At 43.1% G+C, this 19846-nt stretch overlaps 1 protein-coding gene across 1 annotated transcript in view; it reads left to right on the forward strand.

Annotated features, from left to right (window-relative positions):
- Positions 1-2917: 2917 nt before the first annotated feature.
- The window catches only part of GRK1 (G protein-coupled receptor kinase 1), a 539002-nt gene continuing 522073 nt past the window's right edge, over positions 2918-19846 (forward strand). The window contains exon 1 of the mRNA XM_085620507.1: positions 2918-3821. Coding sequence (XP_085476633.1) covers positions 3120-3821 — 702 coding nt within the window. The 5' untranslated portion in view covers positions 2918-3119. The remainder of the gene's footprint in view (positions 3822-19846) is intronic.

The raw sequence follows: 19846 nt of genomic DNA on the forward strand, positions 1-19846 counted from the left end.
GGACACAAAATGGAAGAGAACATTAGCATATCCCCCAAAAATTTCTCGCAACACTAGGATGAAATATATACAATTCAACTATACTCATATGACATATAGGTCACCCCATGGACTCCGAGTTGCGTATGGAGGCCATATGCGTAACTGCCAGTGGGCGACCACACGGATGCCAATTTTATCCACATGACCTGGGAGTGTACCATAGTAAATAGATTTTGGAAAGAAGTCCTGGCGCTGACGGGGGCAGCAGTGGGGCGTACATTTACAAGCACGATCGAAACCTGTCTGTTAGGATGCTTGCCTAGACCACCTAAGTGTAAAGTAGGCCCTAGGTTTGTGGACTTGACTCTGATCCTGGCTAAAATGAGAATAGCCTTAGCAGGGAAGTCGACTCGAGGACCCACAATAGAAGGCTGGAAACGGGATGTGACACAATGGGCGGGGGCTGAGGGGATGGCACTGACCAGGAAAGACGCACATGAGGTTCGGCAATGCCCCATGGCTGGTCCATGGAGCGAAATCTTGGAATTTTGGGAACATCCTGAGAGATACCAATCCCAAGAAAGTGACGCAGGGTCAAATTCCAGCTCGGATAGTGATCATAGTCAGGCAATTTGAGTGACCGGGCAGATAGGGTTACTAGGGTCATACCCTGGAACCCACCCTCCCCTCCCCACCGCCTTGGACTATATTACGATACCCCCGAGCTGTTTACCTGCAGGACTTACTGCGTTCAGGTCTGGTGAAAGGTTTGCTGACAGCACATGGGAGATGATGATTCTCTCCCCCTGCCGCAGGAGCAGCCCCCAGACCTCCCCCTCCCTCTATGCCCCTGTTGAGTAGAAACATTAAAGCACCTCACTGCACAGCTTGTTAGTTAGTGATTTTGGTTTGTTTTGTTTTTTCCAGTCTCTTTCTTTTCCTTTTCTTTCATTTCACTGCTCTGCATAGTATGGGATACCCCTACGGGTAGCTCCCTCTCCCAAGATAGACTGCACACACAAGTAAATGACCGGCTACGCAGGGTTCCAACGTGCAGTGTAGAATATTACATCATTATTGGTTCACGCATATTGGTAAACTTATTTAAGTGTGGTTGAATTGACAAATAACAATCAATAACAGACAATTATCTGGGAATTGTGTACTGTAAAAGTTGGAATAATGCACAGTTGAATTATGATATAAATTGTGTCGTGTGTAACATTACAAACTGATATGTGATATATTTGTTACCATAATGGTTACTTTAATAAACATATGTTTAAAAAAAAAGAATTCACAAGGCCAACCAGCTGCAGAGAAGGGAAGCGTTGAAAAACACAGTGATGCGTTGGTTCCTGAGTCCTCGGGAGAAGATGCGTCAAGTTCTGCTGCATGCAGAAGTGTTGCGTCAAATCTGGACTCTAAGGTGAAGCGATGCGTCAATTCCAAGATGGTTTTGGTCTACGGGTGATGCGTCAGAATACTTGTCGTACAGGTATGATGCGTGGAAATCTGGTAGCGCTGGAGGTCGATGCGACGGTGGCAAAACAGGCGCTGCATCGATTTCTTCAGCTGTTGTCCTATGATGTGTCGATTCTTTCAGCCACACAACAGGGCCTACGTCGGAGTCGGTGCAGTGATCTCATCTTCGGAGGTCAGTGCACTGGAGCAGCATCAGGCCAAAGAAATAAGAGTGATTAGGCAAAAAGAGCCATTTTCCTACAACCACATAAAAGTACACAATGTTATCCGTAAGAACAGAAACAAATTACCAATATAAGCTAAGCAATAGTTTTGAAAAACTCGATGAAACCAAACCGTGACGTTTCCTTCTGAGCACTGCATTGAAAGACATTGTTTTCTGATTTTGTTTTATTATTTCGTTTTAACGGTTTTACTGGCATATACAATATAATTAGATTGCAAGCAAGGGTGTTGCTATAAATAGTGCGTCAGGTGCCTTAGCACAAAGGCCCATGGTTGTAAGGGACTGGCGGCACCCTGATAATGGCTGCATTTTAGAACCCAACAAGGGGGTAAGGGGCGATATCCTTGATTGCATTAGACCCATAGCACCATTGTTACATCACTGAGTGTAACCTAAAGTGGAATGCATCCAGCCCTTCTCCATCCCCTACACACACAGTTAATCTATAGCTTATGTCAGTCTAGAAATGGGCAGAAGCAGAAAGTGGAGCCCTGCACAAAGAGGAAACTTGAGGGCTTAGAAAACACCCTGTAGCGAGACAGAACAACATATTGCTCACCTCGAAGAATGAGATCAGCGACAACACCAAGGGGTAGATTTACAAGGCCGTTGCACCACTTTTGCGTCACTTTTCCCATGTTAAAAAGGACGCAAAAGTGACGCAAGGGGCTTGTAAATCTGCCTCAGAGTGTGTTTAATCGCAAACAATACGTGCCTCATTCTGTAAATTACCTCCTTAAATCTAATATTGATTTGCCAGAAACCCCTCCACGCATTTAAAATAAATAGAACATGCGTTTCTTTAGAACCTGGCCACGCGCGCTGAATTAAAGCTTTGCGCACAGAAACAGATACAACTCCCCCTCAAGAGTAACTTCAAAAACCCTGTCCCTTTTCACAAGTTTAAAAGAAAGAAGCAAACACGCATTTTGTAAATGTAATGGGGGTGTTTACAAAAAACGAAGTGAACTGTCAGGGCGCAGGTCTTTCTTCCTTAGAGAGGGAGAGTAGAATTATCCTCCTAAGTGGATAATGAGCTTAGAGAGGTGTTGAGTCAGGGGTATTCCTTCCCTCAGCCGCCATTGGACTAGCGCTACCTCTAACATCCTGTACGTGAGGAGATTTGGATTACCTTCGCTCGAGTTCCCAGATAATGCAAGCAACTGTTGCATTTATGTCACTGCACTTTCAACCAAATTCCCAAAATAGGAAAGGGTACTTTTGTTAGACTTGCCCAAACTCATTCGATCCAGATGATCTTTTTTCAAGACTTAGAACATAATACTAAAATGGCAGAATTTTGCTAAGCCTGGACAGGAAGGACTGTGCTGCTCTGCACGTCTAAATCTCCTTCCTCTTCATTGTCCCAAGCAGATTCCGGCAGCTGGCCAGTTAATGTCTAGTTTAGGAGACTAGTCGATTGATAATGGATTTTGGGGCATTGGAAACGGTTGTAGCCAACTCTGCCTACATCACTGCGCGCGGGAGCTTCGATGGAGGCTTCAATGCTCAGGCGACGAGAAACAAAAGATACCACTCCAAGCTCAGGCTCCCTCCAATTTCTGGATGCCAGCATCTGAAAAATGAGATTGATTTGGAATTTGAGAGCATTTGTGTGAAGCAGCCCATTGGCAAACGTTTGTTCCAGGAGTACCTTACTTTGATTCCACAGCATAAACCTGCTCTGGAGGTCTGGAATGATGTGGAGGACTATGACACTGCTGAGGATGAAGACCGGCTCCAAAAAGCCCAAAGAATCTCCAACAAATATCTGGAATCCAGCGCAAAACTGTTCTGTAAATATTTGGACGAGAAAGTAATCTTGAAAGTGAAAGAGGACTGTAAGCGTGTTCCAGATAACCTCTTCAAGCAAGTTCTCCAGTCTACCATCAACTACTTGAAGGACAATGCCTATCAGCCGTACAAGGAGAGTGCCCAGTTCTCTAAGTTCCTCCAGTGGAAATGGCTGGAGGCCCAGCCCGTTGGAGAAGACTGGTTCATGGACTTTCGGATCTTGGGTAAAGGAGGGTTCGGGGAGGTGTCTGCTTCCCAGATGATGGCGACAGGCAAGATGTATGCCTGTAAGAAGCTGAACAAGAAAAGACTGAAGAACAGGAAAGGATTTGAAGTAAGTCCTGATGTACAAACTGTATGAACTGAAACGCATGTGTACAGAGAAGGCGAAGCAGTAGCCAGCAATCATGATATGTGGTGTTGAATGTTATTCTAGTCTTAACCCATGCCAAAATAAATACATTTAAAATACACTTTTCAGTCTGAATGGTCAGTAGAATAAACTTCTCCAGGTAACTAGTTGTTTTATTTGCTCATGTTAGTGTTTGTGAAAACGAGCGAGTAATGGTGGCAGCAGACCTCTGGAACAGTTGGGTCACGGTCTACTAAAGTTCTTTATTCCTGACCCTCAAAGTATTGCATTGCATGTTCTTGAGCTCAAACCTGAGTGTAGATTGTGTAAGGGTGTTCAGTGGCTTTCCATCCCATTCATGTGACCTCTAGGCACAGGGATGCTGCAGGATGACTATTCCATATCCGTGGAGTAGTAGGGGTTGACCTGGCATAGCATCACGCATGTCTCAGATCCTCACAAGTAGGAAGTTGCCACCTGAACCACACTTTATCAGCCTACACTATGCAACTATTGTTTACGTTTTGGGGTTATTGTACACCATCAGTGTCAAACTGAGTTTCACTACTTCCTTGTAAAGAAGAGTGTTGACGGAGGAAGGGTTTGTATCACATCCTGTCCAAAAAGAATACATTGGAGCGAAAGAAGCCTCAGGACTGACCTGAAGTAACCTTTGTTTGGAAAATACATCTTTTTACTCAGGGTCCACCTCCTCCTCTTCCTCGCAATCTTCTGCGGGTGAGACTAAATCTCAATTTAACAACCAGGGTTGAGTTTAGTCACCAGCTGAAGTGGATGGTAACATCCCCTTAATCAGTCCTCTGGTCACTTCTTTCCACTTTCCAGATAACTTTGAGAAAAAAAGCAAAATATTGTATAATGACGATTACCCGTGGTGTGCTGTCATTTGGTTACAATAACAGTGGCAGATCTTAGAAACAATTGAGCTATGCTTTGATGTTACTGTAACCGCATCACATTTATTGTGCAGCACCCAACTGGACACCATGAATTATATCTCATATAATTTGTGCCATTTTTAGGACTCGCCTACACATCGCATGCGCTGTGCTGCAAGACATATTGTTTACAATTCAGTGGGCTTACACCCCAACCACTGCATATCATTAGTTGTTTCTATTATCACTCTAATTTGTAATCTTTCAATGACTTAGCTCCTGTAGGCTTTCCTTCCTTTCTTGTGTTAGCTCTTCCCTGGAATATTGACCAAGTACATGTGATCTTCTTTGTGTTTGTTCTTCCTTGTCTTTTAGCAACACACTATGTTTATTATTTTATAAGCGTTTAGTATTATTCCTGGACATGCAATGTGCTATCTTACTTTTAAAACAGACATACAGCTTCTTATTTATGTTGCTTTCACCTTATCTGCCTCCCAATTGAGGCTTTAGTTACTTACACGCACAACTGTAGTACTCTAAGCCGCTATACTCTACTCTGTGCAACTACACTCTATGCCCCTCCACTCCACTCTATGGTATTCTAAGTCATTCTATGTAACTCTACTCTACTCTACGCCACTCCAATGTACTCTATGCCACTCCACTCTACTCAACTCCACTCTACTCTACGCCACTCCACTCTACTCTACGCCACTCCACTCTATTCTTTACCACTCCACTCCACACAATGCCACTATATGCCACTCCACTTCCCTCTACACCACTCCACTCCAGTCTACCCCATTCCACTCTTCGCTGCTCCACTCTACGCTACTCTATGCCCCTCCATGCCACTCCATTCCACCCTCCTCTACGCCACTCTACTCTACACCACACCACTAACTTTCAGCCATTCTGAATATTAGCCACGCGGCTGTACAACAAGGCTAAAAGACATTGGCAAAGGCAATAGCTCTCACAAAGGCAAGACCTATTGGCTTTGCCAATGTTTGACACTGTAGTATGCTTGTCTGTCCATCTCGAGGGGTAAAAATAATTAACCTTTGGCTGCCCTAAAGGCTTTGCAGTGTACAGAGCACACTTCTTCATGACCTCTTTCCTAACGATTTATGGCCTTGATTGTAACTTATCCCTATTGGTCAGTCTTGTGCACATATGAGTGTCAACCTACACGTATGTCAACCACACAGCATTGAATATCTTATATGGTCAAGGAAGGTGCAATAATTCATTTGTAGGTCCCTATATGCTTACCTTCATAATATAGTCATGATCAATAGTGTGGAGTCAATATATGTCAAGGTCGGTTTTACTTACCCACGTAGTAGTTAGTTTAGTGCCAAAAACAATACACAGGTTGATAGGGACCTTGCAAAGGTAGGGGATGACGGAGCGTTATGTGGGTAAAAATAAATGTGTTCGAAATTAAAAATGTTAAGGAACAACATTTGTTATTATATGAAAAAAGTACATATGCTCTGAAAAAGGTTAAAAGAAGATGGCAATGTTGCTGGTGATTTCGTAAACATGGATAGTTCGTACAAAATGTGAGCATTTATCTATCACTGACCTAGGGTGAGGCACTTTTAAGCAGTTGGCTGAGGGTTGTGGCAAGCTTCCCAGTTCCATTTCTTCGAATTGAGAACTACACTGTTAATATTCAAGTATTTAATCTGTTTGCCTTGATAGGCAAAAGTTTATCCGTTACATTATGTATATGAAAAACATATCCAAGTTTACTACATCTTGAGAGGATGCTGCAAAAGCATTATGCGATGTTTATAGTCAGGATGTTAGGTTCCTAAGATATGGAAAATAGACTACTTTGGTACCTGTTGTAATGATGAACGACACAGAGCCAGATGGCGATCTCAGTAGATTTATTCTCTCAAGCACATAGTCGCAGCGTCCCTCACGCCTCAGCCAGCAGCAACTGTCAAACTGCCGAGGTCGCGAGGAACGCCACGTAATCATAGAACGTTAGGGCATAAAAGTTCTAAAGAGGCGCGCGGCCTCAAACACAAGAGAAATCACAGCGTACCCCTCTTTCTTCTACACACAGGTATTTTTACCTTCCATCATTTTTTATTTTTATTTTACATTTTTATTTTTATGCAATATTTGCAATGGGTTTGTTTCCAGAAAGAAAACTGTAAGTAGTAAAACATCAGTTCATGTCAATAAAGCTCTATACTTTAGTCAAGACTTACAGAAGATTTTGTGAGATGGAGCTAATCAGAATTAGTTGTTGCTTATTTAACTAAATAAGTATTTTTTTCTTATACACTTCAAAGTAATCCTCATCATCGTTGCCAACATCAGCTTTATACAACCAACAACATCCAGGGGCTCATTTACAAGCCCTGCGCACCGCCAGAACGTCACTTTTAGTGACATTCCAGTGGTGCACAGGGCTTAGCCACATCTACAAGGTCACATAAAGCCACCCTGTGTGGCCTTCCATGGCCTTGTAGATTTGGAGTGAGGCAACACAGTGTAAGTCTCTGTGTTTCCTCACACTACGATGGGGAGGCGTGCCATGGAAGTTACAGTGGGTGTTCCCACGTAACACCCAGCTCATGTGACACATTCCCAGATTTACAAGTTGTAAACCTGGAAATGTGTCAAAAGCCTACGCCTCCCCAGGGCTGGCATAGGGGGGGCACAATGAGGAGAAATAACATTATTTCTCCTCGGTTTCTCCTCTTTCTATGTGTGCTGCATTCAGCAGCATCTACTCCATTGATTGTTTTTGTGCAGGAAGGTGTACTCCTGCGAAAAAACAAACATCCCTACGACACATATACATGGTGCAAGGGTGTTTGCGTTGGCACATGACAGCCAATTGAGAGCCAGCACAGGGGAAGAGGACAGGAATGCATCATATCTGATAGATACGGGGCATTCCTGCCCTTTTCTTTTGCCGTAAGGCGACGCAGCAGGAAGGCTTGCAACGCTGCCCTTCGGCAAAATATTGAAATGAGGACCTGAGTGTCCGTTCTTGTTCTATAGTTCAGTTAGGTTAGGTATGTTAGTTCAATTTAAGAGATCTTAAAAGCAGTGATGCAATATTTTTTCATTATCATGTACTAACCGTCTTTCATGAAGTAGACCGCACACGTTCTTAATCGTTTTACAGGTGAGGGAATATGCTACCATGTCCCCTTCTTTTCCCTGCACCTCAAATATAAATTTGATTCCAAAAAGCAGAATTGTCTGAAATTTGTGCGAAAACTTGATCTTTGCATGAAAACACAGGTATCGCGATTGTCCCATTTTGTGCCTATGCTTTTTATACAATGTATCATTGAGGTACAGCACTCTTCTTGAAAAGATCTGCAACACTTGTAATGGGCAACATCAGTGCTTCTCATCATATTGTAATGGGCAGTACCAGCTCTGTTAATGGGTTCTAGTTTACTTGTAATGGGCAGTGCCAGCTCTGTTAATGGACTCTAGGTTACTTGTAATGGGCAGTACCAGCTCTGCTTGTGGGCTCTAGTGTACTTGTAATGGGCAGTACCAGCACTCCTCGTGGGGGCCTGGAATACTTGTAACGGGCAGTGCTCGTAATTTTACATCTGTCTGTTGTAATGGGGAGTACCAGCTCTTTTCATGGGGGACCCGTATGCTTGTAATGGGCAGGATCAATGCTTCTCATCACGTTGTAATGGGCAGAACCAGCGCCACTCATGGGGGCTGGTATACTTGTTGTGGCCTGTACCAGCGTTTCTCATGTTGTCTAGTGTACTTGTAATGGGCAGTGCTGGTACTTCTAATCAGGGCTATTTCACTTGGTATGGGCAGTGCTAAGCGCTTCTCATGGTGACTTGTATACTTCCAATGGGAAGTACCAGTTCTTTTCATCTGGATGTTGTAATGGGCAGCACAAGCATTTCTCAAAGGGGGTTGGTATATTTGTAGTGGGCAGTATCAGTGCTTCTCATCATATTGTAATGGGCAGTACCAGCTCTTTTCATGGTGAACTCGTATGCTTGTAATGGCAATATCAGTGCTTCTTAGCATGTTGTTTGTTCTCACGAGGCTGGTATACTTGTAATCAGCAGTGTGTGTGCTTCGCATCATTCTGTAATGGGCAGAACCAGCGCCACTCATGGGGGCTGGTAAACTTGTAATGGGCTGTACCAGCATTTCTCATGGGGTCTAGTGTACTTGTAATGGGCAGTGCTGGTACTTTTAATCTGGTCTATTTTACTTGGTATGGGTAGTGCTAAGCGCTTCTCATGGTGACTTGTAAGTTCCAGTGGGCAGTACCGGATCTCTTCATTTGGATGTTGGAATGGGCAGACCCAGCATTTCTCACTGGGGTTGGTGTACTTGTAGTGGGCAGTATCATGTTGGTAAAAGGCATTACCAGCTCTTCTCATAGGGCCTTATGTACTAGTAAAGGGCAGTGTCCGTACTTTAGTACTGGTTGCTGTAATGGGTAGTACCAGCTCTTCTCATAGAATCTGATGTACTTATAAAGTGTAGTGCCTGTACTTTTCATAGGGGCTATGGCACTTTGCATGGGCAGTGCCAGCTCTTGTTAGCAGGATTGCTATTAGTCCAAGTCTTTCTCGTGTTCGACACTTACGACAATGGAAGACATTCCTGTTTGTGTAAAGGTACACAAAGTATGTGTATGCAGCTGAAAATATATCACATTCGTACGACTGCACCTTAAAGATTTTGTTCACAGGCAAAATATTAATCTCCATGGAGAAACCCCTTGCACTACATCACTATCTGTTTTGGGGGTGTTCTCTTCCCATCCTAAACATTTTTTTTTTACTCCCACCCCGAGACGGGCCTTGAAAATGGTTGTGAGTTGTCGGTTTTCACAAACATTCCTCAGTATTCTGGCCATGGAGTAAACCTGGCTTTACGTTTGTGAAAAGTCCATTAGTAGGCATAAGTTCAAAGTACCCATACAAGTGGCTTTGTGAATTGGACACAGGAAAGCAGGTCTGTGACCTGGTGATCTCACTGTGTGCCTCTGTCATGGTGTGCCACATCTGTTTGAAGGGTTTCTGGGGTGTGCTGGCTTGGACTTCACACATTAATACTATCAGCTGGCATGCCTTGGCACTGCAGTGGCCTGTATACAGAGCTCCTTGGAGTATCCAAGAGGAGCAGAACCCTACAGCCCCAGGTAAGAAGTATCCTGGTCACCCCCTCTTTGAGGACTAGAAGCCTGCGGAATTAGAGTACCTGTAGGTAGTGGGAAGTCTTTCCAATGAGGAAGTTTACACGTCTTGCAGTGTAAGATAGACAACGGACTAAAGGTAGGCTGGTGCATTCTACTCAGGGACTGAGCTTTCAGACCCTATGGCGTTGAAAACCCAATATAGAAGACCGGAGAGAGGGTATGGGGGAGGTTGGGTTATAGAGGGATGGTACTTTGAACAGCAACCGGAAACTGCTAGAAGAACAGACTCGGCCTAATAGGCTACAATAAATAATCCTCCAGGCCTACACTCATAGTAATACCATAACACTTAGCGGTTTGGCAGTCAATTGTAGCTTTTACAAGCTGCATCGTAATTCCCTATACTGCTTAACACTGTTGCACTCACATAAGAAAAAACTGCTACGGGTCATGTCTGTCACCCAGTACTGTACCAGTCCACAACAAGTAAACAACCCATTACCAACTGAACAGGAATGGAATAACTGTAGAGATCTGCCATTGGCTGCTGGACAATGGAGGACTTTATTATAGTCGACCACTACAGGTCCAAACAAGCTACACACTACAACTGCTTCCTGACATCTCACAATGACATTCATTTATGTAATGATATTAACAAAATCCATCCCAGCAGATCTCTAAACAATTTGTCCCTCCAACCGATGTCTACCCAGAATCATACATTTTAAACAAAATTTCAATGCTAGACAGAGGTTTAGTAATAAAATATTTCATCTCACCGACCGAATTATTAAACTTGTGTTTCTTAATCTATCACGGAAAATTTATTAAATTAAATATAATTCTTAAACTTTATTCGATTTGTAAAAATGAACCTTTAAAGCATTACAATATTACATACAATTCATCGAAGCGTTCAGGCTCATTAAAAAAAAAACATATTTAAAACAGGTGAATAAAGGCTATTTGTGTAAACATTTCACAATACACATACAGTTCTTCATCTTGGTTCAAGCCGCTGGTATACTTGCAGTCCAAATCTATAATATACCTTGATTCTAGACTTCTCCAATCCATGACATTGCAGTTGCCATCATGCGGTTCTAAAAAATGTTTCACTGTGCTATATTTTAAGTCTTTGTTAGCTATAGTTCTTGCATGCTTTGAAATTCTCTTTTTGACTGCAAAAAACAGTGCTACCAATGGACCGGTTCTTACAAGGAAATCTTATCACGTGCATCATAGATTCAGTTTGTCAAAACTCTTTATTTCAGCCATAAGCCATAAAACAGCCATACAAATAAAAACATTTACAAAAGTGAAGCTGCATGTTGAAAGAGAAGCTTTGATTTTGAGAGGCCGAATGGTAAATTCATCTATTTGATACAAGGCATCAGGGCTCTCAGCAAGCTAGTAGATTAGAGTTAAAAGAACTGGAGTATTAGCCCATACACCAATCCCACAAGTAAGGTTTTCCTAACAGCCATACATTGTTATTACCCAATCAAATGGCCAGTAGTTAAACATTTTTCCTCCTCATTCGCCACATAGTAAATAAATACCTAGAGACTGCAAATACAATCTGTTTGCTTATGTTTATTTGTAAAATTCTGCAGGCCTCCAAGCATGGTATGGTTCCCAAACACTGAGACTCTGAGCTTTTAGGTGAACTATGAGTCTCTTTTGACTAGTCCTTGGAGAAGTGGAGATATGGACATTGTGGTGTAATTCACACAGGAACTATCCAGGAGCTTATAAGCAGAACGTCTATAACACATAATCGATCAGCATGATTAGGCCCTGGGTACTCAACTCTGGACGCCTTTAGCCGGTGGCCGCTAAGGCGGAGGAGCTTGCCCCACAAGAAAAATAAAATGATAAAACTGCAGGTTATTCTCATTTTATTTTTCTATAGTGGAGCTACAGGGGCGGGACAAGGAGGGCTTGGCTGCCAAAAGAGAAGGGAAGGAGTGGTAGGCACTCCTCAAGTGCGCATGGAGGTTTGGCCAGCCGTCTTGGGTCGGCCAAAGAGCAATGTGCACTGTGCATGTTCCCCACCAGGCTGTAATTCACAGCCTGGTGAGGAACATGCCCAGGCTTACATTCCCCGTCTGAGCGCGGAGCCACGGCGCTCAGACCAATCACCACGTTGCAGAGCAGCGTCATGAATGGCTCGAGACGTCTGGAAGCCTGGGTGCTTCCTGTTCCTGCATCGTGGAAAAAGGACGGAGGAGAGGCGGCCGCCGATAAGGTAAGTTTATTTTCATTTAAATGTTCGTTTTTTTTTTTTTTTTACCCCCCCTCTTCCCACCCCACCACTGATGCCTGGTAGCAGCTTCTACTGCTTTTAGCCCAGTTCTGAGGATCCCAGTTTGTCAGGCTTCAAAGTAACCCTGAAGAAGAACCTTTTTTCGAAGAGGCCTTTACTCTGCACCAAGATAACGTCCCTTCACAGAAAGAAACAACCTCCCCAAAAACTATGTGCCATTCGCTGCTTAAGCTATCTTCGATAAGAGAGCGCACACTGTTACTTCAGTATTTTGCACAACGCATGACTGAATGCAGGTGAGAGGATCCACACCAATATTTCTTTAGACCTTTGAAGTAGGTGAAAGGCAAGAAGCCAGACCGTGAGATTAGATCAATCAGTGGAAGAGCTAACCTTAGACATTCAACGCATTCATAGAGATCCTTTTTGGAAAAATCCTCAAAGAACCAAGCCAAGGAAGATCTTGGTGAATTTTCATACATACTCTCTTAAGGAGGCTATTGTCAATCTTGCCCTTAAGCAGAAATCTGTGAGTGGGAAGGGATATAATTTTCAGATCCAGTCTGATCTTTCCAGGACCACCCTAGATAAACAATGGGAGTTTGGAAGAAGGCTAGAAGCTTTCAGAGGTTATGGTGCAGTGGCCCAATTAGTTTTTCCTGCTGCATTGAAAATTATGTATAAAAATAAAATGCATAATATTACATCGGTGCTGGCAGCAGATGAGCTACTGATGATTATGGGGAAAGATAAAGGGGCATCAGGGCAAGCGTAGTGTCATTGTATGTCATTGTAACTATTCCGAGAATGTATGAGAAACTATTCCGAGGATAGACACTTAGTAATACATGGTTATATATGTACGGGCGCACTATTGGTAGTACGCAATAAGCAGTTGGCTACTTTGTATAGTGGGTTGACGGACGGGAACCCAGTGAGGGGGTACTACTTTCTGGAATTTCCAGATAGCTAGGGTAAGGGTTTCCCATGGGAGGGTGAGGGGTAGGGTAGGGCACAGGGAACGGTTGCATTGGGTAAAAACAAAAAAATTCCTCATTTTCGTCCTTGTTTTAGTTTATGTTCTGAAGAGTTGCTATTGCTATTGTTGTAGTGTTGAAGGGTCACCTTCCTATTTTCTAATTAAGAAAGCTACTGGGTTTGTTTTGTTTTTGCTTTTGGATTGTTGGGTTTCTGGTATGAGGATGGTGATGATGGTGGGAGGATTTCTTTGTTATGAGTAAGCTGAAGATTATCTCTTGGAATATTAATGGCCTGCGCACTAGCCCCAGGAAAAATAAGATAATGCAATATCTTCACGACTCTGACGCACAGGTGATTATACTCCAGGAGACTCATCTAACGTAATGTGAGTTGCTCTCAGTGGTTAAAAAGAATAAATGGATCGACCTTTGTGTAATGACCTCGCAAACAGCACACATTAGGGGTGTAGCAATTCTTTTTAAGAAATCTGTAAACGTGAGATTAGTTTCTAAGATGGTGGATTCAGGGGGTAGATGGGTTATCATATCTGTAATTATAGCTGGATCTCCTATTACTATAGTAGGATATTATGGCCCTAATTGCGACGACCCTTCAGTCCTGAAAAATATCTTTTCCCACTTGCTTTTGTTCCCAGAGCCAACCATCATAGCAGGAGACTTTAATATTGTTTTAGATCCTATATTGGATAAGTCCCCGACCAGTAGAGCTATAGCTTTGTCTAAAACCAGGTCCTTATTGCTTGATAACATGAAACAGTTTGGTTATGTAGACATCTGGAGGGTAAAATTTGGGCAACAAAGAGCTGTTTCATTTCGTAACTATAAGTACCATCATCAGTCGAGAATTGACTATATCTTGATCAGTCAAAAATTGGTTAACTCGACGCAAACCATCTCTTATCTCCCATTTCATCTTTCGGACCACGCGGCAGTTTATTTAGAATTGGGGAGCTTTTTAAAAGCCCCACGAGAAGCTGGACTTTTGATCGCTCTTTGCTTTCGTCGTTAGAGGTTATTAACTCTCTTAAAATTGAAGTCCATAATTTTATGGATAACAACATTGGTTCAGCCTCCCCTGAGTGGGTTTGGGATGCATTTATATCGTTCTTAAGGGGCCTGATAACGAACAAGGCCACATACAAGAAAAAGATCTATAGAGAATTAGTAGCCTCATTGGAAGCTGAAATAGTGTTACACCCGGATGTCCCTGCTAACACTCTACAGGAGTGGCAGAACAAGTTAGATATCCTGAGAGGGTATCTGGGTTCAGTCTTGAATTCACGGGTCCTTGAGAGGTGGGAGGCGAGTAAGTTAGCTCACTTCCAATATGGAGAGGGGGCAGGGAAGTTGTTAGCTTGGAAGGCAAAAACCGACCAGGTTAGAAACAATATCTATTCAGTTACTTCTGGGGATGTAACATACTCTTCCGATGAAGATATTAGAGGAGCATTCCGGGACTTCTTTAGCAACATAGATCACGAAGACAAAGTTATTGAGGAAGTGCAAGTCGAAAACTGGCTGAAGGATATATCCCTTCCTGAACTGACGTCTGAACAGAGTATCTTTCTGGATCGTGAGATTTCGCAGGAAGAGGTTAGGCGTGCTATCTTAAATTGCAAGAAGGGTAAGGCAACCGGCCCAGATGGCTTGCCATCTGAAATCTATATTGCCCTGGAGACAATAATCCTCCCTTTTCTTACAGCTTTGTTCAATCAGATTCTTCGGGAAGGTTTGTCTCCTCCTATTTCATGGAATAAAGCTTCCATAACCCTCATATTGAAACCAGGAAAGCCAGCTACCTGTTGCGGCTCATATAGACCGATTTCCATCTTAAATTCTGACTATAAAATCTTTACCTCAGTTTTGGCAGATAGGCTGGGAGCAGTAGTAACGGTGGTCTTACATCCAGATCAGAAGGGTTTTGTGAGGGGCCGACAGCTGCATGAGTTGACATATGATCTTATAGCAGCCATTGATATGGCAACTATAGAGTCTCTCCCACTGGCTGTACTTACATTGGACGCCACCAAGGCCTTCGATAGGGTGAATTGGGTGTACCTGTCGAGGGTCCTGGGTAGGTTTAACATCGGGGAGAGATTCCGGCGAGCTGTGAGACTCCTATATCAGAATCCTTCAGCTTCTTTGTTGGTAAACAGAGAGTTGTCCATGCCATTTAACATTTTGCGTGGTACGCGTCAGGGCTGCCCTCTTTCCCCCCTCCTATTCGATTTCTATATTGAACCCTTCGCTCAACGGCTGAGAGATGAGCGTAATATTAAGCTCTTCACTTATGGGGGGTGGGGAAAGAAGGTAGCCCTCTACGCAGATGATATTCTCGTCTTTTCCTCAGAGCTATATATGGCTTTCCCCTCAGTGATTGCTTTGGCTCTTGATTTTGGTAAAGTATCAGGTTATGAGATTAATGCCTCCAAAACTGACATCATGGTTTGGAATGATCCTGAACCTGTGGCAGGGGCTCAGTTGAGCTCTAGTTTGCGGTATCTAGGCCTTAATATTGTCAAGGATATAAATAAAATTGTATTGTTAAATTTTTCCAATGTTGCCAAGGAATGTCGAAGACTTATGCGATCTTGGTCTTCACTTCCTCTATCAATTTTGGGCAGAGTAAACTTAATAAAAATGTCTATTTTGACAAAAATATCTTTTTTGTTTAACACCATTCACCTATTTTTTGAACCCTCTTTGATAATTAAACTTCAGAGTGATATTAGTTCTTTCATTTGGAATGACCATACACCCAGGATTGCCTGGAAAAAACTTAGGCGGCGTAGAGAGAAGGGGGGCTTAGCGGCACCTGATATACAATTATATGCATGGGCATTTCAACTCTCCCATGTCAGGATGCTGCTAAAAATGCCCACAAATTCTGGAATTGGATGTATGTTTGCAGCATTACTTAGTGGAGAGGGAGTGACCCAGCAGGGTTTTTTGTTTAAATTTGGAGATCCGAAATTTTAAAAAAAGTGAAATTGAAGGTGTTGCGAGACATGGCAAGAACATGGGGTAAACTTAGGTGTCCTTTAAAGATTGGTTATTTTACAAGTAGGTCACCACTGCGGAACTCACCGGGTAGCCCAGATTGGCTTTTGGATAGTCTTGCAATACCATTGAGAGAGGCAGGTTTGGAGGTCTGGGGGGATTTATTTGTTGAAGGTTGTTTGCTTCCATGGGAGGCTCTGCTATCTAAAATAGGGCCGGGATTCTCTAGGTTTAAGTTCCTTCAGAATGCAAGTTGGGCACACTCACAGATATCCGCTAGGGGTAGATGCGTGTTTTGAGGAGATAGTAATCTAGTGACGCAGTTATTGGATAAGCCACCAGCCAGAAAGGAGGTTTCACTATGGTATCAACTACTACTAGAAGAGATGGATGGCGAATTCCAACTGCCTGAGTTGTTGTGGGCTTCCACCATTACTGACCAGAACATCGAGAATCTGTGGTTTACATCTTTTAAGATCATGTGGGATATAGTGAAACCTGCTTGGCTTCGAAGGGACCATCTTTTTACCCTACATAGGGCCTACTATTCGCCACAGAGACTTTCAAAATTTTCTAAGGACTCGTTAGTGGCATGCCCTAAATGTGGGCTGTTAGCTGCCTCAGATATACATATGTTCTTTGAGTGTTCCCTTCTGTCCCCCTATTGGAATGCGATAAGTCTATCACTTTCAACTGCTTTGGGTTTTGAAGTCCTGATAACCTCTCCTCTCGTAATTTTTGGAGTCTCACCTGAGGTTCGGGGTCCGGCGAAAAATCTTCTCTTCTACTGCATATTGTTGGCAAGAAGAGAAATTTGTGGAAAATGGAAGGACCCGACTCCACCTACCTTGCTGGACTGGCGCACTTCAGTTCTACAAACCTCTAAAGTTGATTTAATAAGAGATGGTAATCCCAACAAGAGAAGTTTTGGGCTTCTGTTGAACTGGGCGTAATTGGTACATCGGTCGGTGGGGGTTTTATTTTTCCCCCCATGGTCCAATGATTAAGCTGCTTGGGGAACTCTATGTGCTGTATATCCATCAGGGCGTTCTCGATAATAGCAATGGGTATTTGACTGCAGCAATATGACCCCTTCTTTCTCATTGGTTGTCTTGGGGAGGTGCTATGGAAGTAATGAGACAATACTGAGACGCGATATACTACAAACAGGTTTGCGACTCTACCAGTTTCTCTGCGACAGTACGTCTCTCTTCTTGCGCCTCTATATGGTAACCAAGGGCGAAAAATGAGGACCAAAAAAAAAAAAAAAGAAGCCAGACCGTCCCAAAATAATTAAATAAATAAATACAGCAGATTAGTACTTATGTGGAATCTTGAATAAAATATCTGACAGTGTAAAGAAAGCTTACTCAGTGAATTATTGTGCAGGATTGAGCCTTTTTTCAAAGGTTCTTTTTCAAAGACCTTTTTTATTCAATTAAACAGAAAAATTGTGCTTTAGTGCCAACTCCTTCCAGGCTACAAAAAGTAAGTAATTAAAAACTCTGCAATGTAGGTTTGATACAAACAAGTGAGAAAGTAAATGACGGAAACAAGGGGCATAATCGTGGTTGTATATAAAATCTTGAGTTTAGAATCCAAGCTGCACCCTGTACAGCCAAAACATGTCCTTATTGAGTGAGATTCTAATAAATGTGCAGACGTCACCAAGTGGAGTAAACGTAATCTGCCAGTAGAATTTTTTGATAGATATTTTATTTGGGTAGATTAATTCTCTTTTATTTTTCGCTTGTAGTTTGGATTTTTCAAATGTTTATTCTGATGGGTTTTCACGAATGTATGTATTAGGATTTATAGTGCCAGAAACTAACTGCAGAGATGGAGCATTGTACATAATACAGTGGCAGGGATGCAGGGCACACCTATCAATGATGCAGCAGCAGTGGCCAGGGTGTGTGAGGGTCCCATTGTAGCCCAATTATAATTGTTTCTACTTCCAAACCAGCGGTTGGGGGGACATTTTTCCTTCTTGTATTAGGGCCTTCTGGCTGCAGCACTGCAAGGGCTTTTTGAGATTTTATACCGTGGACCAAAAACCTTTTTAGGTCTCTCATACTGGACAGCACATGCACGCTGTGTTGTCAGATGTATTGTCAGCTTACAGTGGGCTTATTGCCTCCCCAATACTTCTCATTGATTGGCTTATTGATACTCTCATGGGCTTGCTTCTTATTTATTAGCTTGTGTGGGCTTTACTTCCTCTTCATGTGTTTGTCCCTCCCCTGGATCATGAACTCATTACTTTTGTCCTTCCAGTGCTTCTTTTACAGGCACTAAGTTTTAAGTCCTCCGCTAGAGTGCATGTGTTTTCCAGCTGTCTCCCTTGTGTGCTTCCCACCTCTGCGGTGCTTGTGTTGATCTTTCTCTGCCTATATGCTTCTCCTTGCCCTCCCTCCTTGATGCACTCCCCCACATGTGCTTTCTCCCACCCCCCTTTCTTTCTTGTCCTTGTTGTGCGCTCTCATGCTTTTGCTTCCGCCATTCCACATTACAGTCTCTGTTTGCTACTGCGCCCCCTGCGTTGCTTCCCTCAGCTACATCCCAGTGTTGTTTTCACCTGCCTTCTGTGCTGCTTCCCTGCACCCTTCTGTTGCTTTCCTACCCCCACCCTCCTTAATTCTGATCCCTTGAGTTGCTTCCCCCGCCCATGTTGCTTCCTCTCACCTGCTAGTGCTACTCTTTTTTCTTTTTGTTTAGCTATGCAACTCAGAACCATAAACTAAAGCATGTCATTTTGTAGGTGCATGCATGCTTAGTGCATGCCTACAATATTGCTTTTTCTCCTCTCTTTAATAGCCATGCTGCAGAGCATCAGGGATGCTGTACACCATGGCTTAAATCATTGACAAAGCAAATAGGGTGCAAAGGCAAGACCTATTGGATTTAGTCAATGCTTATTTATTGAGGGGACATGGTGATGCCCAGGCTAGATATTACGGAACACATTTATACTAATGATCTTTTTGACAAAAAGAGAACTTACACAATATTTACAAAGTATAAAACAACATTGTTATTCCTAATAGCTTGATATGTGCTATGAACTCTCTTATGGTGACTCTGTTATGTCCTGTGTTCAGTGTGTATTTAATCGGAGTGGACTACTACCTCAGTGTCCTTTTGACTGTTGCAAGTGAGAGTTCCAGCCTTGGTAGTTAGACATGCTGCTAGTCTTGGCAGCCAGTCATCTACTAAAGGCTTCTAAAAAAAGGATTCTCAGCTTCTTTCTATTGGCCGCCTTTCTTGCGTGATCAGGTAGATCTGGGTGGGTGGATCACCAGTCTGGAAGTTCAGCCTAGACTGTGGCCTCCGTTCCCCTGGTAGAGGACCGTGCTTCATACTGAGGGATTCCCGCGTGCCCAGTGGGTATGTATCCCTGCATTAGGCGCATCATCAGTGTGGTTGATGGACTTAAGCAGAACTGAATGTTGAGCAACTCTGCGTTTTTTGCTCATTCAGCAATTTTCTTTTGCATTAACTAGCAATCTCCAAAAGCAGGAGTTTTTTTGTTAAATACAAGAAAAAGCCCACCTCCATGGCCCTGATGCACAGGAAGTTTTCTCTCTGTGTGTTTGAGCCATTCATTTTTTCCCCTGCCTGGAACCATTTTGCCTTACAAAGGCGCTGCAAGGCAGGTA

This window comes from Triturus cristatus, chromosome 8 (genome assembly GCF_964204655.1).
Source record: "Triturus cristatus chromosome 8, aTriCri1.1, whole genome shotgun sequence".
Lineage (NCBI taxonomy): Eukaryota > Metazoa > Chordata > Amphibia > Caudata > Salamandridae > Triturus > Triturus cristatus.